Below are 26,110 nucleotides of genomic sequence, written 5' to 3' on the forward strand. Positions count from 1 at the left end.
TGGTGAAATTGTGAGAATCTTTATGCTAAAACTGTGAAGTGCGTGCAGGACATCAAATTCAACAAAGAAATAGTGCAAAGATTCTGTTTATTATTCTTGTGCATGTACAACTTTCCTTTCTCTCTTCACCTGTGGTGACAGACTGCATTCAAACGAACCCATTTCATTCATCATCACAGCTCTCATCAATCACTGAGCCATTATGATCAGCCTTCTGTGGTTGTTCAATGACAATTTTCATTAGCAAAAGACAGGCAAACATTACAGGGGAAACAAATGTTCACATCTCAGGAATATTACCTTGAATTATGTGGCTTATTACCATACCAAATTGATTTAAGTGGTCATTTTTCTTACTCTGGAGGACCCAAACATGATTATTATGTGCAGGACAACAAAGCAAGGAAATGGTGGAGCCACCTGATTGCTTCACTCATCACATTATGATTCGTTCCGGTCGTGACTTCTCGCATATCCGGTGTTCGTCTCAGGAGGACCTTGACAGATGCGAGTAGAAAGCAGGGTGAAACTCTTCGTCTTTCTTCTCTCACTTCTCACTGACAGCAGAGCATTACCGCTGGGTTGAGGGATTTGATTTCTGCAGCCAAAGATCTTTCTTTTTTTTTGCACAGCTCTCTATCATTGCAAACTCCAGAGTGGAAAGGCAAGGGCAGTCTGATATGATAAAAATGATAAATCACTGCTCGAACCAGAACCATTACCAGTCAAATCGGGGGCTTTTCCTCCTCTGTATGCTAATTATATGTTGTTTATGGCTGGTAAATATTAAAGCTAGGATGATGTCATGCTCCTGTGAGTTCCTGTGTGCCTTTCCAGTAAAAGCTCAGTGACACAGGCGATAACATCAGGATGCACCAGGCAGTCTAACAGGTCATTAGTGCTTATTGTTGTGTGTATGGATTCCTCATAATCTTCTGAGGAGCTCCCTGATGTCCCATCTGCACAGTCACATGTTCTACATTGAGTTAAACTGGAGTCACATTCTGTTTTGTTCTCAAGCTGTGCTGTATCTGAGCTGACCTCTAAATCATTTGTGGTCACCCCCCTCATTGCTGGTGAGTGTTCTTGCTGACTCTGCACAGGGGTGAGATGTGGTCCAAAGGGAACACTGAAGGCCACAGAATCGCTGTTTTTCCTGATTTGTCCTCTGGAGTCCCGCTTGACAGGACGGGTGTCTCTCGGGTATGGGGTCAGTTTGCTGTGGCAGAGCCCCCTCTGTCTTTGAGCTGACGCTCTCAATGCCAAGTTCAAATACTGCATGTTCTCATTATGGCCAGATACTCCTTCCTGCAGAGACATAACACAAACTGTTACAGATTGTTCCCCAAACATCACCTGCCAGTTCAACAGCTACCTTGTCACCTGTGTGTGGTAGGATACTTGTTATATGACACATTCAGTACATAGCTGTAGTTGTTGGGGGAGTGTAAAGTGACTGAACAACTGTTGTTTCAGTTGTCTTTCTTTCACAGATGCACATTTAAAGGCTTAAATATGCTTCCCCAGGAAAAGGTCACTCCAGTGGTAAACAAAAGCGAAAGCATCATTTAAAAATGGTCCAATGTGAAACATTCAGGAGGATCTATTGGCAGGAATTAAAAATAATATTTGTTTTCAATAGTGTAAAATCACCTGAAAATAAGAATCGTTGAGCAGACAAACTAAACACTAGCTCTCGACAGGGCCTTTTGCTTTTTATCTGAGTTTTCCGGAAGGAGAGGGTGAGGTGTGAGTATTCATTTGGTTGCAATCTGCAACTTCACAGCTAGGCGCCACTAAATCCTACACACAGGACCTTTAATGTCTTGAATCATACATATAACTAATGGTCTAACGTCTAACAAAAAACGCATTTGAACCAATTTTATTCTCTGTAGGGTGTGGAAAAGTGTGAGTTCAAATAAAAGTGCTGCAGACAACATTAATTGCCAATACATCCCACTTAATCCACCACAGATCCAGCCCTGGATCAATGAGGTGAATAAGGTGAAAAAGAAGACATAGACTCTGCCAGTTTTTCTCAAACTTGCCAATGGAATAATTTAAAAGAAGCTTGACTCTAATACATATCCCACACACAGGGGCCCTAGAGCTTCTTTAATAATTGGTACACCACTGGAAGAATTCTGTCTTACAGCAGCTGCTACTAAAAGTTTTGGGGAGCGCTCTGTACTTTTAGCTCATATAAATGTCTCTGTTTACATGCTGCCAAACTGAGATAAATTATAAATAAATTATTCATTCATCATTTCAATTCACATAGCTGTCTTAAAAAGACCACAGTCAAACAACTGGCATCATTTTATAATACCTTTAACTCTGAACTCCACAACTCTATAAAGCGTTCGGATTTTTTACTGCCTGAGTACTCCAGTATAGCACAACATTCTATGAAAAGTGTATAGTTTTGCATCTAAAACAGTGAGAAAGTAAGAGGGGTTTAGGTTTGAGCCCCTCTCCTCTTTTTGTAGTTACAGAGAACATCCCGGGAGCTTTAGTCACCCCTAACATCTGTTTTCCTACACAGCAGCTCATACTGGGACTACACAGTAAATGACCTCCTGTGGGTGGGATAAATATACCCCCCGAGTGGTAGCAGCCTTTGCCAACCGCTACACGGAGAAAGAAGAAGGTGTGGGAGGTACAGTGGTTAGTAATCTATCATAGGCAGACCATAGTGCCATCAAGCATTGTGCAGGTCTGGATAAGTTCAAGCACTGAAGTCAGCTATACTTTACACCAATAATGTTGCACAATGGATGACTTCTTGTACCCAACCAAAACAAATGAAATGAGGCAATTACTGTGCTTACTGAGACAGAGGATCTCGCTATGGAAGTGTTTAGTGAGGTTACCATGGGTGTCCAGTCAGCAAATGAAAAAAAACTTGCCTGTGTACAAAAGTCTTTTGCTATCCGTGACGAATATATGCAGAAATAACATGTAAAATAAACAAATTTATGTTAAATATCAAGCATTATCAAAGTGTTTGCACAGGCAAAACTGAAACTTCAAAACTAATTTTTTTAGTTTCTAATAATACAGACTACTAGATACTAGACAACGTGCTATAATTACCATAACAGCACACCTCATTTTCACTAATAATATTACTTTGCCATTTCTCACATTATAACTATAATTATAAAATGTGCAAAAAACGGCTATAAAAAGGTAATAAATCTTTTGTTCTTTCAAATGTGTTATAAAAATTAGGGTTACACTGCTATTTAGATGTTTTAACTTATACAGTGTTTGTTCCTATTTATTACATGTCTTGAAGGCACCTCCCTTTATTGATGTTTTACCGAAACTGGCAGGGTAAGGTAAAGTTCAGGTTAATGTATAAACAGAGGGATTCCAGAATAGAATGAGGGCCAGGGACAGGTCAGAGAGGTGACATCTAGATTGGGGACATACTGGCTACTCATTAGGGGATATGTTGAAAAAAACTGTTTAGATGCTATATATGCAAATTGTTTGTTAACAATTTGCAGGGGTTGACACAGCCCATTTTTAGAAAAACGTATAAGAACCAACTGTCAGCGCTCCTCAGGGAGCCTTTTTCTTTGTAACCCCTTTAGTGTGTTGCACTGTGAAAGCTCCTCTTGTACAAGAACAATAAATTCAACTTAAATAATAATATAATGCACCTCAGCACTGACCACATTACTGTCATGCCAATAATGACGAAAAAGCACATCCTCTCATGTAATATTAATAATATAATTAAAATGTGGACAAATGTATTTATTTGGAGCAGAACTTTGAAAAAACATGATAGTTATTATTATATTTTTATTATTTTATTTTTGTTGTTTGTTTTTTGTTGTTAAAATGTTAAAAGTCAACAATGATATTGAATTATTTCTTAGACCCTATTTAGAACATTTGCAGTGAAGCAGTGGTTTTCTGATTTTGCCTTCTGACATACCGTACACTGCTCTGGATAGAGAGTAGTAAGACACAGCCATGGTGTTTTTCAAAGTTTTCTTTTTGTTGCTGCGCCAACACAAGCAAAAGGCAGTAATCATGGAGCTATTGATGTGAGGCAGTCATTAATATCACAGTATTTATTCGCTACCTCGGTGGGATTGAGCCAGTCGTCATTGTTGTCATCACTCATTGTACTTTTAAGGGCGAAGACGACAGCCTTGGTCACAGCTTCACTTACTCTTTCCATGTCATCCACTTCCTGTGCAGAAACAGAACAGCAAAATAAGAATGAGCTCTGCATATCAATATAATTACGCTGAGTGATAAAGACAGTGTGGCGGTATGCTGCCGGTGACCTTGCAGGGAAAACTGGAGAGGGACCCACTCTTTGAATAAACATTTAACTGGCGGTGGTTAAGCTTTTCATGCACAGCACACTCCTCGTTGTACGCACACACTCATCATAATGACAGGAATCTTTTACTGCCAGGTCTGTTCATTAATCATAGCTAAAAGGGGGCTTCATCTGGGAGCACTAAACGCTGTTCAGGGGCAAATGTTTCTCAAATTCTGTCTGAAAATTATTTCAAGTCTAGAGAAGAATAGTTCAGGGTGAGGGAGAGACATGACGGTACTGCTTACCAACTCGATCCAGGAGTTGACGCTGACAGTGATGGGATCCACTGATTCCACATAGTGCCACCAGTGTCTGGGGACATAAAGCACCTGAGCAGAGGAGACAGAAAAAGTCCTCAGAAACATAAAAAGGTTTAGTTGAAATAACCTACTACCTTCCTTTTTGTTTTTAAGACTTTGTGATAAATGTCAAGGGAATATGTAACTATACTGACCATCCAATAGATGGCAGCATGCACCTTTTCCCCACAGACTGTCAGTAGTTCATCTATTCATAAAGTGACTCAATTAAAATGGGCGAGCTTTATTGATCTGCAGCCTCCTCAGCGGTCCTGGTTCATTCATGGCCTGTGGTCTGATAAGACCAGATGAATGACCTGTCCTTTGATTTGATCTGCAGAGGCATCCTGTGGGAAATCACTGTAGATACCAAAACTATCCATTTTGAGTCAACGACTTAAGATTTTTTCCAAATGAAGGGCGAAAATAATCTGAGCACTGGTAGCTTTCCTTTGCACGTAACGTCAGGCCAAAGCCAGCCGAAACACTGACTGTAAGGGTTCAAGGTGATTCGGGTGATCATGTTCTGCCTCCCATATATTTACTTATTGTGTGTGACTAAAGGACCAAATTAAGGTGATGTGAGAACACCTGAGCCAATTCCATTTTCTAAATGAAAGCTGGGAGAAGAGCACTAAGCGCCACATGCTGTTCCAAAAGGTCAAGAATGAACATGACCGCTCAAAATGACTTATTATTCACACAAAAACCACCCAGATGTAATGCAACAATATCCAGAGATACAAAAGAATTAGAGCATTTCACTCTTTCAGTTTAGTTTATCATCTTTCAACTGTAAAATGGTCTTCATTTCCCACCAGCTAAGATAAGCAAAAAATCATCTGCTGGAGCATGAACCATGACTTAGACCTGCGCATTGCTTCACCGGCGTTCAGAGTTACTCGACAGCTGGGTTTGGTGTTGATAGGAGCGTATTTAGTACGCTGCAGGAGCTCAAGCACAAGCAGATAGTGAAAAGAGACAGACGGCTAATTGTTTTGTCACCATTCTCACTCTTGAAGAACAAAACAATGCAGCTGGAATCCGAAACAAAGCAAAGTAGGACAAAATACACAAAGGAAGACTTTTTCAGGAATTGAAAACGACTAAAGTAGCTAAAGACTGAAAAGTAGGGCACTGTGGCGGGAAACTTCTGATTGCTCATCACCTCAATCATAACTTGACTCACCCTAAACTCACCTGCTTCTACAGCAGAGCAGGTGACAGGCACATGACTGCTCTGCCTCGACCTGACCCTGTTACCTTTTCTCCTGACAGCACATCAAGAGTGATGACGCAGCTTGACTTTAACGCGACTTAACCTTCCATTTCCTTCAACATAAAAGCTCCAGTCTGCTGAAGGTGATGCACTATAACTGAGAATGCCAGACTTTAATTGGAACACAAGTCACGACTGTTGCCTTGCTTCACATTTTTATGGAGGACACCGCGCCAAATAAATCTCACTGTTGAGTCTACTTTTACATGTTCCGAGCTTAAGGACCAATAAAGCTATATTTTATGGTTATTGCTTCTGTGCCACAAGCACTTCATCACATTAATGTGGAGCAACAGTGTTGCATAACATCAAATTTTAATAAATCACTTGTGATGGTTTTTCGATATCTTAAAAAAACACAACTGGTTTTTAAAGATGGCTGGTGTATGAGGTGTTTGATGTGTCTCAGTTCAAAGTTTGATTAGAAATGCAAACATGTTTAGCTTGCTCGCTAACAGTCAGCTCATTTGTTATGATACGTGGTACAGGGCTCACAGTTCAATACAGCAACTTAGAAGTTTTACTGTAGAAGTTTTTTTTTTTATGTACATAAAGTTCTTTTCAAATATTTCTTTAGGATTTTAGAATAGTCTTCTTGAGGGCTGGAACTAGGGTTAGGTGTAGGGTCAGGATGATTGTTTTGCTGGTTATTTTCTTAAAATTGTGAAAAAACACCAAATTGAGACCAAAGAGATGTCATCAAATGTCTTTAACTTTAACATCAGATACAGCAAAGAAGGAAATCCTTACAATAGCCTGTGTTGACCCTACTATTTCATGGCTGCTGTAAAAAAATGTCTATTGCGAAGATCAATGTGAGGGAAAAAACATTTCAATTCTCTGTATGTCCTGTACATATGGCAGCTCCAAGAAAGCTGATATAACTGATCAAATCTGACTTCTGTGATGCAATACATTTTTATCTCCTAATATACTTTATCAGGAATGCTGACCTGCCCTGGCTGCAGAGTGACGACGTGGGCCCTGGCTCCCTGAAATGCAGGGAACCTCCTCGGGTCTGGATGGAGAACATCCACCTGGCTGAAGACACTGGACTCCTCATAGGGGATCCTGGTCGGGTACAGTTTAACAGTGTCCTCTGGAGGAAAGAGGTGCCAGCGCTTCCTACACATGGGAAACATCACAGTTAGATATGATTTCAGTGTAAAAGGAGCAGGGAAGAACATCAGTTGGGGTGCCGCGGCGGACCAGGGTTCAAAATCCAACTTGTGGCTCTTTGACTGACTGACTGAATGACTGACTGACTGACTGACTGACTGACTGGCTGACTGGGTGACTGTCTGTCTGTCAGTCACTCTTCAAGCTGTCTCTGTCAAATAAAGCTTAAAAAATATATTAATTAAATAATAAAAATAAAAAAATTTATTAAATTAAATAATTTTATTCTGGTAAATGATGAAAGGTGACAGGTCCATTGTTGAAAATGTGCCACCACCTGACCCTTACACCATTGTCACACATGTCATGATATCAATCAGCATTGTTGTATTTTCATGGATCAGCAGTGTCAGAGATCTGCTTGAGCTGAATTTCATTCCATCTGAGATCAATACCAAATAAAAAGAGCCCCAGACCCAATTACAAGGAGCGAGATAAAACTGTTGCTCTCTGGAGAACAGAGAAGTGAGATAAGATACAAAAAGACCTTTTCCCTTTTGTTTCTTGACTCATGGTGGCCCACATAGCACCTCTCACTCTGTTTCCATTTCCATCCCGCTCTGGTGAGCTTTGCGACAAATTAACTCTCGCTCAAAAGGGCAAAGGACAGATCACATGGTGTGTAGGCTGTTACAGTACCCTGCACATCCCATGTGGTGGATGATCTAGGTGGTTAACAGGCAAAAATCTTCCACCACCACGTTGTGCTCAGTTACAGCTCCTCTCTATTAAATGCACAAACTCGGGTAAGACAGACAGCGTCATTTTTTATTTTACACCTCTCATGGGTTATATCTCTCTTTATATGTTTTTATATAATTTGTTGCTCAAATTGAAAATTGATGTTTAAAAAAAACAGACACACACAGTAAAACACTTTTGAAATTTGATCAGATCAATCTCTTGCCATCTCTCTCTGCAGTGCACAACACAGGACTATTTTCTCACATTAGTTCCAAGTTATGCTTTAGTTTTGATTTGTGCTCAATTCATTCGAATCCTTTGTTGTGACTTCAGGCAATACTCAATACTCAGGGTATGTAGGTAGTCTTTACCTCTAAATGAAAAAAAGATTTGTTGCATAAAAACAGATATTACAGAGAGGCTATTTGCAACCTTAGAGTTATCAATTACGTACTAGAAACAACAATAATCTGTAACCTTTGTAATACTTTGTAATTTGTTAATTTGCACACACAAAAAAGTAATTTTCCTAACAATTAATTCAAGACGTTGCAAAATGAGTACAGCCCGATGAAAGTATTAGGAGCAAAACAAAATTTTAGACTATAAAATTCTAATTAACGAGAATTCAACCACATGTGAGTCTAATTATTCATGAAACAAGTGTCCAGCAAACAATTACTGAGTATAGTGAAATGTAGGATGGTAATTGGAAATAGTACTTGCCAAAGTGCTTTATAAACCATTCATCTAGACTTGAATAAATTTTGTTATTACAATCACATAAGCCAAACATTGCTCTGCAAACAGTGTTTTTTTTAAAAATGTTCTACCTTACAACAAACCACAAGGCCCGATGATCAGCTACCTGCCTGAGTTTCCTTTGACCTAATAAAGAAGGAATAAGAAGTACCCACTCTGGTTTATGTGATGATTCAGAAATCAAATTATTGATTTCTTATGTGGTGGAGTCCAAGCTGTCTTATGCTGGAAGCTTTATTTAAGTTTGTTCGAGGAGAATGAAGGATTTATCAATCATGACATGATGCTGCCTCATCTCTGGAGAACTGTCCTCTCTGACTCGTCTATGTGACCTTAGAATAGTGACACAACTATTCTATATACTGTACATAAATGGTCATGAATCTACAAGCAAGAGAATATGTTTACACTTAGTGACTCTGTAGAGGCTTCACTTTATTTTCCTATCTGTTGTATCTCGAGAGTGAGACAGCCCTATCCTCTGACCTCAGTCACCATAGTAATGATCAGAATGGTGCCTGCTTGGTGTCTCAAGCAGAAGTCAGAAAGAAAGCAGCAAACACATGCCATTATATTTCTTACCGTCCTTGTACCTGCAGTACAACGTTACAGCCATAAGAGTCCATGTGGCATGGCGTGTTGGCTCCTTCTGTGCCGACCCATAAGGTGCTCTCTCTCCCATTACGCCCTTCAAAACCCAACTCTGACCACTGTACATCCTGCAACACACACGCATGCACGCACGCACGCACACACGTCAAATTACGTTCAAATGTATATCAATTGCACATAAAAATATAAATAAGTCAGTTTTCTGAAATTATGGGTCTCTGTTCTTTTTACTGACATGACATGGAGTCCCAACTCACAGACGTACCCCCACCTCATCAGCTACCTTGACAAGACCTATTATAAGTGTCCAATAGAGGTGTCTGTGTAGAGAAACCATGCTACAGTATTTATCATCTTGCTAGGAAAACTGACCTGTCAATCATGTCTTGTCAGAGCATAAAGGTGTAGCAATCATGCCGGCATCCTGAATAATGAAGTCATTAGCATACAGTGTACGCATGCAGCTGTAAATGACAGACTGGTCAATCTAGGCTTCAGGCAGCACTTTTCCCGGCACCATTTATCCTATAAAAAGCCCATGTCTGCCTGTCTCAAAGGCATGAAAGTCAGCGGGTAATAATTGCAGGTGGATGCCCAATAAATTTTGTATCACTGAGATAAAAATGAAATAAATGGGTGGCAGTTTTTTGAGAAAGGATGACGCTTTTATGTCTTTGCCTCCCAGGCAAAAATAGCAGCTAATGTAAAGTCGTTACAGGAGAAGCTTGCCATTTCAATTGAAAATGTCAGAACAAAGGGGAAACTGTAAAAACGTAAATAAGCGTTTTGAGAAAAAAAAAAAACATGAAACTAGAAGAAAATAATGGTTAATTTGTTAAGCTCTTGCAACTTGATAAGAAGGTAATCATGTATGAGTAATATTTTTTAAATTAAACTTTAGGAAGTTTCCAAATATGTTTCCTAGCGTGAGTGTTGCAAAACAAACTTTTATACTGACCCTGACTTTGCCTTCATTTGTTTTAACTCAGAAGAATATGATGGTCATTGAAATATGAAAAATATGCTCTCACTAGTTTAATGAGAAGACTTAATACATTAAACTATGTCACAATCAAGGAGATTGGTGATAATGGCATGTTTGCTGTTATTCTGCTCTTGTTACATCACTGTGAGTGAAAATAATGGATCTAGGTTTTGGAATAAATGCGTTATATGGCCAAAGTGTGCCGTCACTAGTGTACTGAGGCAATCTCAGTGCTATTTTAGACAAGACAAGCTGTTCTTCTGACTTGGTAGCAACAGTTTGAAGAAGGTGGTCTCCTGTTTCAACATGGTAATTCCCCCGTGGACACAAAGCCAGGTCCAGTTTTCCCAGTTTGATGTGAAAGAATTGACCCCAACCAACACCTTTAGAATTGAATGGAACGCAGACTGTTAGCCAACATCAGTGGCCGACCCAACTGATGCTCTTTGTCTGAATTGGAACACAAACACAAATCACGTTTTGAAGCTCAGGATATGTGACTCTGGCTGCCACCATATTGCCTCAAGACTAAGGCTTTAATCTCATCGGTTGTTCAAACATTTCATTGAAATTTTCTGACCATGTTTCTCAAGCATTAACCAGCAACTGACCAGCTTAAAATGTCTGTAGATTACCTCAAACATGGATGGCTGATCTTGAAACAGCAGGGCGATGTATTTGTAGTCAGCATAGGCCCAGTATTCTGACTTGGGGTACTCAGAGAAGGGACCTACATCTGTTCCAGGCTGGTCTTGTGTCCAGCTGAGAAAGTGTGCCAGTTTGGCCTCCACATAGGAACACTGGGTTTCAAACAGTGGCGCTATGAGAGCAAGAAAAAATGCAAGAAAGAGAGTAATCACTGGAAAATTGTGATAAAGTTGAAGTAAAACAATTCAACTGATCTATGCTAAAAGAAATGCAATTCATATCCCAGAAATGCAGCACTATACATCATCACAGAGGCATGAAATTTTGTTTTAACCCGCTTTTATGAGAAAAATAAATCACAGTTGTAGTAATTTACTCGCTTTTGTTTTAGTAAACAAAGTGTGTCTATGGTTGAGCGATGCCATTCATAATCCATCATGAGCAATATCCTCCTGTCAGCTGCAGCAGCTGAAAAAGATGATTTAGAAATCTAATTAGCTAGAGGACACGCTCTCTGTTATTCATCACGGGCGGAGTCATTACTGTAGCTACTTTAGAGCCACATGGAGGGCAAAACACACCACATGCTGAAAGACAAAAACCCTCTGTTTGTTTACTTTCTTTGTCTTTTCTTATGTGACATCTCACAATCAGATCATTAGACAGCCTTCAACACTTCATTAGGTCCTGATAACTACTAACCAATCTGTAAATCAACACGTCATGCAGCCAATTATTATGTGCTTACTGAAAACTGGGTGAAAGTATAGAACTGCCTTGATAGACTCTGGGCACTGATGTGATCAGCAACACGAACACAGAAAAGCTCATTTGTGAAATATACTTAAATTGATAAATTATCAATTATGCTGGAAGTATTGAAAAGAAATGTAAATTGCTTGCATTGTATATTGGAGTGTGCTTTGTCCAGACCATTGTTTCTCAAACTTTTTACACCACATACGACCACAGAACATATTAGGCTCTACAAGTACAACCATAGCAACGTTAAAATACATTAGAGGATGCAGGAAGCAGGCTTATTCCTAACTGAAACTGAAAATTACAGGACATGCAAAACTGCATTTTACTGATCTCATCTCAAGTATTTAAAAATGTGTAGTAATGTGTTTTTAAATTAACTGTCATTAAACTCAATATCTCATCTAAACTCATGGAAATATCTCATCTCAATAATAATGTTTGTATATGCTATATGAGCCTAAATACAACAAAATCATCAGTGTTTTATTTTAATATTTCCCTAATAAAAATGTATCAGTATTATTTTATAACGCGATACATTTTTTGTTTTCTAGTGTGGCAGCAATATGCTTCTGTATTATATCTTGTATTCTATTCATATTTTTATATATCTATAATTCTTTCAGTCATCATCATCATAATTTCAGTCAACAACTTAAGCCTACTAGCAGTGCTTGGTGGGTATCTTAAATCAGATCTTTTTGGGGTCACAGAGGTGTGATTTCATGCATGTTCAATCCAGATAATTAATTTCAACCCAGATCTGTCTGCATTCATCTTCCGTTCTTACTGTTTTTCTCCTCTTTTCTCCCAAGTCTGAATCGGATTAGTTTGTTGCCAAGGCAGCCAGACAGGTGCTCTGCAGTCCAGCGGAGAACAGGCCAGCCACAGGTCATGTTCTTGAAGACTGCGGGCTGCTGCAAATGATGCAGGATCGTCTGGGTCTCCTCTGGGCTGAAGGGTTTAACGGAGCTCGGGGCAGCCATAGCCTGTAGAACATACACACCGATGGTGGGTTGCAACACAGAGGATGTAGATAAGTTTAGCAGACAACTGATGTTTAAGTCGTGGTGTTACACTGCCAGTCATTGATTCACAGTGTTTGTACCAGTATCTACTAGCTCAAATGTGTCGTATCTTTTGTGGGATAAAGACTGTGTAGACTTTTTTGCAGCTGTGTTTTTTTTTGTGTGTGGCTGCAGTCATTTGTTACTTCCTACAGCTACCTCAGTGCCCTATCATTTCACAAACAACCTTAAAAAATCCACAATCGTGCATCACCAACACCTGGAACCTGGGGAGCATTTGGGGACAAGAGGAAACAGACGCTTCCTTATCTTAATAATTGTTTATGCTACCTATATCATAAGAACTTGGGACAGATACTGTATGTACATTTGTATGTCCCCGGAGGTCAGTTTTTAAGGATGTACTGCCACAGGTTGAGGTTGGCCAATGATGTAATGTATTCCAGTTCATCCCAAATGTGTTGGATGGGGTTGAGTGTATCCTAGATTAATGTTTAAAGGGAAAAGTTTACATTTTAACTTATGACTGACCAAATCCCATCGATGCATTTAACAGTGACCGCACTGTGTGACAACACAGTTATCAGCTGTCTGAGAGTGAAGAGGTGGACTTAACAAAATCAGCAGAGCAGCAAATGCACCATCATCACAGATCAGTAGTTTTATGTATTAGGCTCAGAGTGATGAACATTTTAATAAATTAATGACTGCCCACTAAATGCAAAATTAAAACAAATGAAAGGGAAAACCCTGTCAGTTACAAAAGTGTGTTTTTATTTAATAATAATAAATTCTACTTTTATTAAACTTATATCATTTCAGTTTTTGTTGACACTGTCAGAGAGGTATTCATTTATCTATTATGTTTAATATTGAGGTTGTACTTTGCAGTGTTGTTGAACTGGACTGCACTATACTAAAAGGTGTTTCTAACATTCTATTGTATTCAGAACAAAATTAAGTAATATTAATAATAGTCCATGTGCTTGTGTCCATACAGTGTATTTACATTGCCTATTAGAAGTCTTAATCAGTATGTATCTCAGGATTTAAGGGATCCTCATTAGAAATGTTTGATGATGTTATGTGGTCAATAATCAGATCAGATTTTTAACAGTCAGTCAACAAGACTGGTATCAGTCAAACTCTCGTACTGGCAGCATTTTATTACCGCATCATTACTATTATGATACTGAGAGTCCACTTTAATGGCCGTTTACCCTCTAAGCAGAATGATGTACTTGATTTATACATTGATCCTTTTGGTGGTCAATTAGAGTAAATATTTCCCATCTGATCAAAGTCTCCATATATTTTTATATCAGTAATGTGTTAACACTTACCTGGACTATTCATGCCCCCACAGACTAATACATATTCATACTGTCCTACTGTATATATCTATAGTGTATTCATATGTTACTATCTATACTATATACATATCTGACCTATAATATCTGGCTGTTTATTCTGTATATTATGTCAATCAGTTATAAGTAATATAATTACTTGTACTGACACCTTATACTGTACACTATATAATTATGCTAATACTGTTCATACTGTACATAGCTTAATTAACCCCTACAGTGTAATAACACTTGTACTTATGCATTTGCAACTGCTGCTGCACAAACTGTATGTCTTAGTTTATTTATTTCATTCTGTTCATACTTTGGAAAATTGTAATGGCAAATATCCTCCAAAAGAAGATGTGAGAGACTGATGAGTCACTCCAGAAACTGTTTGGTTGAGGTTAGGAGTTGTAATATCCTATTTTTTCTTAAATCAACCCCTTTTAAAGAATAACAATATAACCATTTCTTTTGTTTGAGTGAATTATTTGTAAGGTCAGTATTGTGAATTGGGGTATAACTTAACATTTATTAATGAGGTTATTTTAGTATTTTTTTTTACAAAAAGTCTGACAATCACTGTAGGGTTCACACACTTTTGAGCAGCACTGTTTATGTGTGTGTGTGTGTGTGTGTGTGTGTGTGTGTGTGTTATTTATATATCCCTGTACACATGTACACACTCTGAAATAAACAGCTTTTTGGACTTGTGGTTAGATACTAAACTGCATTTCGTTCTTTCAGTACTTGTACTCTGTGCAGTGACAATAAAGTTGAAACTAATCTAATGTTCTATCCAAGTACAGCTGCTATCGTTGACTAGGTTTGGGAATGAAAAATAAGAAATTCCGAGAAGACAAAAATAAACTTTTCCCGAGAGAAAGACCACCTGGAGATCGTATGTATGTCATTTACACGGTGCTACAAGCGAAGCTATGTTTGTGAGCGTCGTCTTTGCTAAGGAACAGGCATAATAACACTAACACTCGTACGAGTTTCCCAGGAAAGCTAACATTAGCAGGCTTCGCTGAAACAGAGGCTCTGGTGAAAACACACAAACTCACCTTTCACTACACGTGCAGTTGGGGTACAGGCGGAAGTAAACAAAGCTCACATGACTGGGCAGAGTTTCTTCATACGTCTGGAACAGCCCACTGTGAATCTACTCCATGTTGGCTCTGTGGCCGCAGCAATAGCCTCACTCATGCTAATGCACCATGGGAGCCAAAATGGCAGCCCACCGACCACAGTTTTCACTACCGTGACTATTTCCGTCTGGGCATGCGCAGTAAAGTTGCGTGACAGTAACCGAAGCTATCGGCTGTTTTTGTTATTGTGGTCGACAGAACCCGGTGAGACGTCCGTGACCCGCTGCTGGCCGCCGACAAACTGGAATTTTAACTGACTTGACAAACAGATAACTACTATGGGTGCCGGTTCGAGCACCGACGCCGAAAGGGAGCCTCTTCTCGTCCCTTCTCACATAGAGGCACACAGTCAGCCTGTACACAGCAGAGTGTACGGTAGAAGATGGCTGGTTCTGACCCTGTTCTCTCTGCTGGGACTCATGCAGGGGATGGTGTGGAACTTCTGGGGTCCCATCCAGAATTCGGCGGTTCACGCGTTCGGCTTCACCAAGTCCGACATCGCAGTTCTGGTGCTGTGGGGCCCGGTGGGTTTCGTCCCCTGGCTTCTGTTTATGTGGTTAATGGATAAAAGAGGTGAGTTGCTAATTCTGTACACTGTGTCCTATCTGTATGTCATGCTGTCTGTGCGGCAGTTATCACCCCTAAGCGCCTGTGCGGATGTGTTAACTGTAGTTCAATGCTAAAACACATGATACGTTCATATCTTTGATGGATTAATCACTCAAAAGTTTACTGTTGTTCCTGGACTTCCTACCCTTGATAGCCCTATCATCACATAGTAAGATTAGTAGTGATGTCATGTTTTACGTAGTATTCTGTTACCAGAGTGGAAAACATATGATCTCTGCTCACGTGACAGTTATTTAAAATACATTTTAATAGTTGTTATCAGCTGTGGACATTTACTTAAGTCTTTTCTTTTTTATGACACTTTGTACTTCTACTCTACTTTTACAACAAGGATTTGTCCCTATTATTTTAAAAATCATTAGGAATTTATACATTTTTACAACCAACCAATCAATAATGAACTGAGATAATAATGAAAACAATCAGCAGATTAATCCATAATGAAATAACCAGCTACAACAGTAAAATCCTGCTTCTACATGAGTCATAATAATCTTATGATGTCACAAGGGCCATTTTTCTTTAACTTTCAGTACTTTAAGTACATCTTTCTGGTCTTACTTGTATGCTTTTATATACGTAATAGCAGAAACTGGTGGCCGGTAGACTCTAGGTCAATATTGATATTTGTTGATCAATCAACCTCAACAAGTTACAGTGGAAACAAAGAGGTCAAACCATTATTCCTCAATTTACATGTAGGCATCTGATCCTAACGTACAGGAATACTTCACTGATAATTCCCCAACTGAACTAACCAAAACTGATATGCTAATAACTTACGTAAACAATAAATGAATTAGCAGAATTGTTGACTGTCAGTTTGTTTCATATTCTTTTTAAAATTAGTACAACTCTTCTTTTGCAGGTTTGGTATTTGTGTTAATGGATTAAAGTCACTTTCACTTTTTAAATGAACATTGGTCTGCACAAAAGTGTCTTCCATTGGCCACTGCCCAGCATCAGAGTTGGACCCGTGTGAGAGTTTAAAAGTGCTGATGCAGGATAAGACTTCCCTCTTTCTAAATGCTCTTGAAACCTTGAAACAACATTTTATGAAGTGCGCCTTTGCCTTTAGAAGAGCTGTTGACTCAGAGAGCACCCTTCACCTAACCAGTTCTTCAGCATCACCTGACTGACACATTCATGCCCCGTCAGACTGTCAGATGACAAAAACAGTTACAACCCAGTAGAAACAGAACGGTAACCAGGCTGCTGATGAATTAAAGACTGCAGGACTTGCCAAGATGTTACACAACTCATCTTGTGACCTTTATTCATAAGCAATTAGTGTCTGGATCTTTGTCTGTGTGTCTCCATCTGTACCTAATTTCAACGAAATATTTCAATTTCAATGAAATAACCCAGCTGTCGATTCCTCTCATACCCGTGAAGTTAATGCTCAACTTTATACCCATCTTGCAGCTACTTCTGCCTCCGAGTTGCATATTGAATTAGGGCAGGTCATTCAGGACTCAAATTTAGTTAAGCCATGGTGTGAGCTCCATAACATCCAAAGTTTGCAACAACAGATTGTTGTCTATGTATGATACACACTCTGAGTCTCTCTCTCACACACACACGTGGTCCCTCTGGGAGTTCCCTCTCCCTGAAGGTAGACACTGTTGATGATCAACAACACGCTAGCTGCTGTCCAAGAGAGGCTAGCGTCTTATAGAGAACAAGTCATATGTGATGCAGGGATGGAGTAGTAAGCCTACATGATGTGCTCAGTGTATGACATACATACAATATGCTGATGTTGCTAAATGTGTCAGGGACAGTCGATCCACCTATTTAAGTGCGAGGTTGTAAAGCTTGTAAGTCCTACTTGCCGCAGCCGGCCTTCAGGGCTTTTTGTGTCATTAAATACAACTGCAATGCTGTGTGAAATATAAGCCTATGTGCATCACAGAAAGTCCAGTAATATCTCTAAAGGGTTAGCTTTTATCCATGTATCCTCCTAATAACTATTTTATGAATGAATTGTTTGTATTAATCAGTCAACATAATGAAGAATGTCAATCCATTTTTTTTCAATTCTCTAAGCAAGTTTGATATATTTGCTTGATAAATTACTTTGTTGTGACTGTCCAAACTCAGAATCCTGAGTCACTTTGTAGGTGACGTGATGTTCTTGATGTATTTTCCACAAGTGTCAGCGTCCGTGTCTGGAAGATGAAGCCAATGCTGAAGTACTAAAAACTGTAATAACTCAAGCGGCCACTCGAGGCTGGCTACAAAACATTTAAACTTCCATAAACGCCTATACTAAAATGTCCAACATCACAGCAGTAGTAAAGAAATAAACATGTTTACAGCCTGGTACAAATTTCCCCGTTCATGACAACTGTACTGAGGGTGAATTTATATACAACTCACCTGTTCAAATTATATCAAGGCTTAAGTTAGGCATAATTAACAGCATGGCCACTTTGACAATACACATACTTATTAGCGCACCCAGAAGTGGATCATTGTCGGCCGGCCTTAGGTCTGATAATGATCCATGTCTTTGCCGATATTTAGATTACCTGGGAGGTGGAAGAAGCGCCAACATAGCGGCCAGCACCACATTTTTTGAGTTTCAAAACTGCTATGTGACGTCACTCATGGATTGTCCATTCTGTATACTGTCAGTGGTTTTTCAATTCAAACAAGAATCAGACTTTGAGATGTTTTTCCTTTGGGCGAGGTTCCCATTTATTGAATAGTTGAATACTTTTACTGACATTTGTCTTGTCTGGTTGTGCGATAGGAATCGTGTATTCCCTAACTTGTCCTGTTTCAGGACTTGCAACTTGCATGGTGACTTAAGACATTGTGAGAACTGCCTGTTCCAGCTGAAGTCTGTTGAGGGTGTTACGTGCCTGCACGTAAACCCTGGCTAAAGATGGGGGGCCAGGTGCTCGTAATTTTTTCCCAATGTAGGTTTATCCTGCTGAGCCAGACAGATGCAGCAAGCTTCTCAACTGTCTCAGACCTCTGCTGCCTTTTTAAGAGTATTATCCGAGACATTAAAAGTCATCTAATTTGCTAAACATACAAGGCATCCAGGCCCATGAAACTCAATTGTAGTAGTCCAACTAATTCCCTATAATAGTGTTATTAAAAAAGACCAGAGCACCATCATGCAGATACCATCTTCCACAATAAACCAAAGCTTTCTCTGATTCAGCTTTTACCTAAGCTGAAAAGTTGTATGTTATAAGGGAACAGCTGACACAAAACTAATCCCTGTCAGTACTTGTTGCTACTAGTGATGGGTCAATATTTGGTGCAGCAGAGCACAGAATGGAGACAAAGCGCAGACTGCATGCCCACCATAATATCCAAAGAAAACAAACTCCTAACATCCACCACGAGGACATGTTTGCATGTTGTGACCTGTATTTCTTATTTTGTATGAGTGTGAGTGTATGTTTGTATATATGTACTGTATATTGTACATTGATCTGGTCAAAGCTGACCAGCCAGCTGTGTCAACTGACATAGAAAGAGAAGAATAAGGAAATAGGGAAGTGAAGAGAGTTTCCTTAAATGGCCGTCATGTGGGTGAAACTGAGAACAGGGACTTCCAAGTTGACCAAAAAAAGACATTTTGTCTGTTTGACGATATTAAACAAGGAACTTTCAGGATTCCTGTTGTGTTATTATTGACCACATACACTCAGTTTCCACTTTATGACGTAAACCTAGCTCAAACTAATGCAGTGTGTGTGAGGATGTTGAACTGGACTGTTATACTGACTGGTGTTTCTGTTATTTTATTATCAGTGAGGGCTAAATAACAGAAACACCTCTCTGTATAACGCAATTCAGTTTAACAGCAGAACAAACTCCAACCTAAATGACCATATAGTTCATTCAGTATGTTTCTAAAAGAACAAAACCTGAACATCATCACCTTCATGAAGGAAGATGTACAACTGTTATATTAAATTGAATAAGATTTAGCGAGGTGTATTTAATAAAGTGGCATCTGAGTGTAGGTGCTGAAATAATTAATAGTTACTTAATATATTTAAGTAGAAAATACCAAATATTTGCTAGCTTCAGCTTCTTGGATGTTGGATTTGATCTTTTCTTTTTTTATATATCATTGTGAATTTAATATTTTCTGACTGTTCATCTCACAAAACAAGCAGTAGAGACAGCACCTTAGTCTCTAGGAAATTATCTTGAACATTTTTAACATGTTCCACAGTAGTGTAAACCTTTTCCACCATGTACCACCTCAGAAAGTATTAGGCTCTCCAAGTACGAGCACTTCAATATCACAGATGTTATAGGCTGACCCTATCCTGTTTTATATTTATATTACACCAAATCATAACAGAAGTTATCTCATGACAATTTCCATATAGAGCAGGTCCAGACTATATTATCTATAGAGACAACAATTTCTACATCTGCCATCTGCTGCAGGCACGACCACAATAATTGATCTAGGTGTAGCCGTGATCCATGAGAACCTGCAGGATGAGAGAGCACAAAAACTCAAAAGCTAAGCTATGAACAGAAATCGGTGGGACATGAATGTGTACAGATGCAGAGAGAGAGAAGATGAGAAGAGTTCTATCAAAAAGGAGCATCTTAAGCCTACTCTTAAAAGTGTTGAGGTGTCTGCCTCTTGAACCCAAAATGATAACTTCCACAGAAGAGGAACTTGATAGCTGAATTATTATTAAATCCTGAACAGAACTGGTTCAAGTATCAGCTAATTTGGTGGAAATGTGATACTTGTAATCTGTACATCTCTTCATAATATTTCCTGTTTGTAGCCACAAAATATTTCAACAATATTTCTGACATTCCTCCACATTTTTGTTTAGTTATAGACTAAAATTCATTTTTTGCTCTTTTCTCGCCTTTCATCATCTCTTCATGTGTTGTCCAGGTTTGCGGGCGTCCCTCCTTCTCTCTGCATTCTTCATGCTGCTAGGTGCGATTCTAAGGAGCATCCCATTGACAGACCAGCAGCTTAGACGATGGTAAGACTACTCTGCATGATAGCACACAGTTCAACGGGCCTAGTGTGATCCTTTTGAAAAGTTCTGGAAAGGAGGCAGAGATTGACTCGTGATCTTCAGTGCAGTCATAAGCCTTCCATAATTTCCATAATTTGATTTATTAGGGAAGTATTTCTAACCGACAGCCACAGCCAATTCAAGACTGGCTATGTACATCAGTTTATGGACAAAAGAGTTGAATGGATAAGTCAAACCACAGAAAATGTATCTGCAACTATTCTGAAACCAGCTGGCAAGATGGTAGATTGATCGATATTGAAAATAATCTTTCCGCGCTCACAGTATGCTAATATTTGTTGATCAGCTCTGAGCACAAAGTGCCCAAACCATTGGACAAATAAACATTTTGGGGGAAAAATATACAGGGGATCAAATTTAAGGGGTCATCAAAGTGATGAAAGTTTATCCTGCATTGTAAGTGACAAACCAACAGAAGATGAACAGAAGACAGGCCCTTGCTGGAAAACATGAAAAAAATCTGTGTTCATTCTCAGTTTTACTCAGTGTTCTCTTTTAAGAAGAGTGCAAGAGCTCAGAGGAGGTCATTTCAATTATAATTAGCCTTTAAAAATTTAATTTCATTGAATGTTTCTGAGTGGCAATCTGTCTAATGATTCCTATTGGCCTCCAGAATATACATAGAAGATGATGAATACATAGAAGGGATTGTATTTCCACAGAATGAGTCACATATCACATTTGCTCCATGGGTTTGAGGATTTTAAAAGTCATTTTGGCTTTTAAAGATCACATAAATCATTTTTCTCTCTCTGTTTCTCTCCCCGCCTCCCCTTCAGAGAGAGAGAGAGAGAGCGAGAGATAGAATATGTGGGGGAAAATAAAAAGCTTATGTTGAAGTATATCAGAAGAACAAGTGATAGAAGAGACTGCGTACAGTAAAAATAGTTTTCACAGTTTGCTATGAAATGTCGAGCTTTGCATCCTGGATTTGTTGGCTCTCCATGTGGTTGCAGCATTCTGTACATCTAGCTTTATGGCCTCTTTCCTTTTTAATAACCTGGAGTCAAGAGTGACGTCCTCTCACAAGTCCACTTCGACATGCTCACACCAACAAGTAGACTAAACATGTTTGGTAGATGATCAAGGGTCTCATCTCCGATCGTTAACCATGTGTAGATCACTGTGTTGCATAATAGCATAATGTGATCTTGGCTGTGTTTTACAGTGGTAACACAAGACTGTGGTGCTTTCCTTTCTGGAGAAACTTGTTCCATTCCAGTAAAAAATGTAGAGCATTTTCCAAAAGCAGCACCACACCCTTTAATCAAGCTCATCCTCTAGGATTATTGGTTTTAGTGGAGTGCTTATGGCTTCAATCTTCAGTATCATTGTATCTGGCCTGCATACTAAACCACATAATTATGGAACTTTTTTTAATTTTGCGGTCCGCTAAAAATTATAGAAAGATCAGTTAGAAAGTTTTAATTTTATCAGTAAATCAAGAGTAGACAAAAAGCCTAACCCTAACCCTGAGATACTCTCCATCCAACTCAATGGTGTTTTTCCTTTAGATTTGCCCTGCCTGATGAATGCAGATGTCCAAGCCTCCAGTTTTTATCATTAAAAAATGTGCAGTCTCTCTAACTCCCACGTAACTCATATGACACCACCAAGGGTTATTTTTTTCAGACTTCACCCCCCTCAGCCACAGATGACATTATACAACTGATTCCCTTGGTTGAGAGGTGTTAACCATGACAAGGAGACTGATCCTCATGAGCAGCATTGGTGGGGTTTCCCTTCCAGTGAGTCAATAGGTCATTGGTGGCTGATTCAGCATTGTTTCAAGCCTGTACACTTGTCTTCACAAAGCTCCTAAAAATGTAACTTTGTGCTCAACCTTTCTCTTGACCCTCGTTCAACAACATTCCAGTTATGGCTAATGCAGCTCCACTTGACATTTGTAGGGGCTTTTTTTTACACAGTACCACACACTAGCCTGTGCGCATTCTTTGAACAACTATAAGTATAACTATACTAACTATAAGTGTGTCAGGAATCAGAAATAAAACTCAGAAATAAGGGTTTCTCAGTTCAAAGTCAAGTTTGTTTTAAATTGGTTTTTGGTTTGATATCTGAAATAAGATCTTTGGTTAACACAAGCTTAAGAGATTTTTATTCTATGACATAAAATATGTCAGTAAAAACCCTGCTCATACATTTATACATACATTTAAAGCTTAGCGGTGGTGACGCTGATGTAATGCAACCATGGCAATTGGTGATTGCATTTACACTTCAAACCATTAAAGTGTTTTTTGTTTGTGAAGATGATCTGGTTAAACAAAACAAGTATCACAGTTATTTGTTTGAAACGGAGATTATTTTCTGCATTTATCCAAAATCTAATAGAAAGCTCCCATTGGCGTTTTGCCTAGGGAACCAGGGTGATGTTACCATCCAGGTCAGAACACAAAAACATCGTCCTCTTTATGTCAGAGGCTTGTACTGTAAAGGGGAAATAGAATCAAATAGACAGAAACAGAGCACAAGACACTTTTTCCTCTACTTGTTTGGATAAGCTAATGGCAGGACTGTTGTTGGTCAAACTGACAAACATACACCTTAGCAGTATTACTAAAGAGTTAGTCCGGTACAAAATCCCAGCAGAGTACAGTATCGCCAGTATGCCTTTAATCTAGCCATACAACAGAATACATCAGTGTCAGTGCTTCTTCTATCAGTATCTGCCATACTCACAAAGTTTAAAGTATGTTGCTCAGGTTCAGAACAGTGATTTTGTTTTTCCCCCTGTTGGATGATGGGTACAACCTTTCACAGCCCATGACCTTCAGCTCTTCAGATTCAGCATTCAAAGTGAAAAACAAGATGGAACAGTGAAAGCCAAGATAACAAAGCAAATGTTAGCTCTGACATAGTTCAGCCTGATTTGCATGTGAAATGTAATAGGTCACAGCTCTTGAAGGCAAGTTTGAATGGGTGACACAGCAGGTTATCGCCATAAAGTATGTGCTGATAGAATCATGCAGCTCCCTGGATCACCACTAGATGTCACTCTTTGCTTTGCAGTAGTGGAGATAAAACAAGGGCTTTGTTTATTGACCTGTGTTGTTGCTTTTCTTTTTTGCTCACACCAGAACAATGGGCTTAGATGATGATTTAGATGACCTGAGAGACAGGGAGGGGACCTAACAACACGGTTGAAAGTCTAACCGGCTCCAGGCTTTTGAACGTGTTGTGTTCGAAGGCATTGGAAGAGCGATCAAAGACAGTTTTTAGTTTCCTGCTCCCCTGATCCGGAGGCAAGTGGCGACAGTTATCCAGGTTCCCTCGACAGATCTGTGTTTAATCCACATGCCGTTTCATGTTTTTTCTTTTCGTGACATCCTCTTGAGGAAATATACACCTCTTTGTTTTGAGTCTTTAAGAAATCAAAGGCTGTGCACTACTGAGCAGTGGAAGTTCCTTTCTTTTTTTATAACCAGGATCTTCCGTGTAGCTCCTTTAGTCCCATATGAAAAAGAAAGTGTTTGTTTTGTTCATATGAGAAACAAAGGCACTGTTGCGTCACTGGTCACTGATAAGACCTCGCTGTGATCAGCGGCTGCTCTCAAATCAAAGACATCATCATTTTACCCTCCTCATTGTCTTGTGTTTTCACGAATTCGCTCTTTTCTCTCACATCTCATCTCTTCGTATGTGTCTCTCATGCAACACAGACCAGCTGTGTGATTAGTAAGTGCCAATCAGTTAGATCTCAGACTCACTCAGACATTGTCTGATTGGCCATCAGAACACATTGTGGGTTCCACAGCAGGTTGTCCTATTACTCTGACAATTGCTGTGGTGTTATTTTCAAGACAGAATTGGCCTGGCCTTTTTGTGATGGCAGAATTACGTCTCTCAGCCCGGGTGGCTCAGATGATTTCACCACAGAGTTGGCTTCTTCTCAATCTTGATCAAATTCTCGATCAAATTCCGTCTGACAAGGTTCATCAATACTGATTAACTTAATCATCTTGTTGGAAAAAAGCTGCTCTCTTCCCTTTCTTCTCCTCTCTAGCCACAGTGCAGCTTCCCCGTGTGAACGCTCATCCTCAGGTTACTCACCATCTGTCCTCATCACCTGTCACATTAAAGGCAGTTTTCTTAGTCACATCCATCCTGAGAGAATATAGCCACTCAGGCTCCGCTCTGAGCTCCAGCACTTTTAAAGTTCTGAACAAACTTTGCAACACAAAGTTTCAAAAGCTCAAGAGCTGAAAGCTTCCATCACACTGGTCAAATTATTAGTTATGTTTACTTAGTGATTCAGATACATGCCGTTTTATGGCTTGTTTTGTGAAAAAACACTAATCAACCAAGTGGAAACAATGGCCTGGTCAAAAATCCCACCTAGGCTCAATGCCTGTGTCAGAACTGTGAAGAAACCTCTTGGATGAGTGGTGAAACATTTTCACAAATTTTTTTGCCTCAAATTTAAGCCTTCTCATGAAAGGATAACCTGACTGAGAACCTTCACAGACATTTGTAGTAAAATGTGTTTATGCTATATGATATAGTATCCTTTAAGGCTTTGCACAAAAATGTAGACATTGTATTTATGCTTGTAAAAAAACAAAAAGGTGCCTGGTCTTAATATGAGGTCACACTCGGTTTACATTTCAGGGCTTATGATTAAGGATTGCTCAGTTTGCCGGGGCTAGTAAAATGCCACATCAGGCTGGTAAATCACTTGTGTCCAGTTGGATAAAAAGCTATAGTATAAAGGAATTAGACACATAGGGCTAATGATGGAGGTAGCCAAGGAGTGAGCTTCCTTCTCATCTCTGTTGAGAGTTGCACGTTTGGACTCTCAGAAGAAAATGGGTAAAGACAAAGTTTATGGGCTGAAGCAAAAGCGAGCATTTTACTATCCTGGAAACAGGAGTTATGATGACTGCTAATAAATAAACCATTGATACATAAAATAATATGTATAGGGGCAACTAAAAGTTGACTTAGACCTTTTTCACAGCTGCCATTTCACCATGAAATAGTAGGATCAACACAGGTGTTACCAATAATACTAATTAAGGTTCAGTTCTGTTAATCAGTATCATAGGTCAACACAGGTGTTACCAGACTGTTCCATGTCAAAATGGCTGCTGTGAAAATGGTGTATGAGATTTCTGACTTGTCTGGGCAAGCAAAATAAACGTTGAACCCTGCAGTTATTGTTTTAAATCATGCCGTGTGTCTTTGTTGCTTTAATAATCAGTATTTGGACAAACTGCATTTGAGTTTTGGGGCTGGAGTAATATTTGCGTCCAATGAGAAAGATACAGTACAGCAGGTGGACGAGTCTGGATTCTGGACCCTTCCCAG

General features: G+C 39.3%; 2 protein-coding genes across 2 annotated transcripts in view; one reads left to right on the forward strand and one right to left on the reverse strand.

The window, feature by feature from the left end:
• Positions 1 to 70: 70 nt before the first annotated feature.
• hspbap1 (hspb associated protein 1) lies at positions 71 to 15,163 on the reverse strand. The gene is made up of 8 exons (XM_027276132.1): positions 15,015 to 15,163; positions 12,358 to 12,556; positions 10,790 to 10,974; positions 9,140 to 9,276; positions 6,886 to 7,057; positions 4,600 to 4,683; positions 4,106 to 4,216; positions 71 to 1,308 (listed from the first exon to the last, which is right to left on the reverse strand). The coding sequence occupies exons 2-8, from the start codon at positions 12,551 to 12,553 to the stop codon at positions 793 to 795; spliced, it is 1,401 nt and encodes a 466-aa protein (XP_027131933.1). The 5' UTR covers positions 12,554 to 12,556; positions 15,015 to 15,163; the 3' UTR covers positions 71 to 792.
• A 74-nt stretch (positions 15,164 to 15,237) lies between these two features.
• slc49a4 (solute carrier family 49 member 4) overlaps positions 15,238 to 26,110 on the forward strand; it is a 59,193-nt gene continuing 48,320 nt past the window's right edge. Inside the window, exons 1-2 of the mRNA XM_019252955.2 lie at positions 15,238 to 15,671; positions 20,629 to 20,722. Of these exons, the coding sequence (XP_019108500.2) occupies positions 15,377 to 15,671; positions 20,629 to 20,722 (389 nt within the window). The 5' untranslated portion in view covers positions 15,238 to 15,376. The remainder of the gene's footprint in view (positions 15,672 to 20,628; positions 20,723 to 26,110) is intronic.

Source organism: Larimichthys crocea, unplaced genomic scaffold (genome assembly GCF_000972845.2).
Source record: "Larimichthys crocea isolate SSNF unplaced genomic scaffold, L_crocea_2.0 scaffold319, whole genome shotgun sequence".
Lineage (NCBI taxonomy): Eukaryota > Metazoa > Chordata > Actinopteri > Sciaenidae > Larimichthys > Larimichthys crocea.

Excerpts from the sequence above, each read along its gene's own strand:
- hspbap1 (XM_027276132.1), bottom strand. The coding sequence starts at position 12,553 with ATGGCTGCCCCGAGCTCCGTTAAACCCTTCAGCCCAGAGGAGACCCAG. Across the intron at positions 9,277-10,789 it reads ATCAGCCATCCATGTTTGAG|GATGTACAGTGGTCAGAGTT; the intron begins GTAATCTACAGA and ends TGTGTGTTGCAG. Across the intron at positions 1,309-4,105 it reads ACTGGCTCAATCCCACCGAG|GAAGGAGTATCTGGCCATAA; the intron begins GTAGCGAATAAA and ends ATGTCTCTGCAG.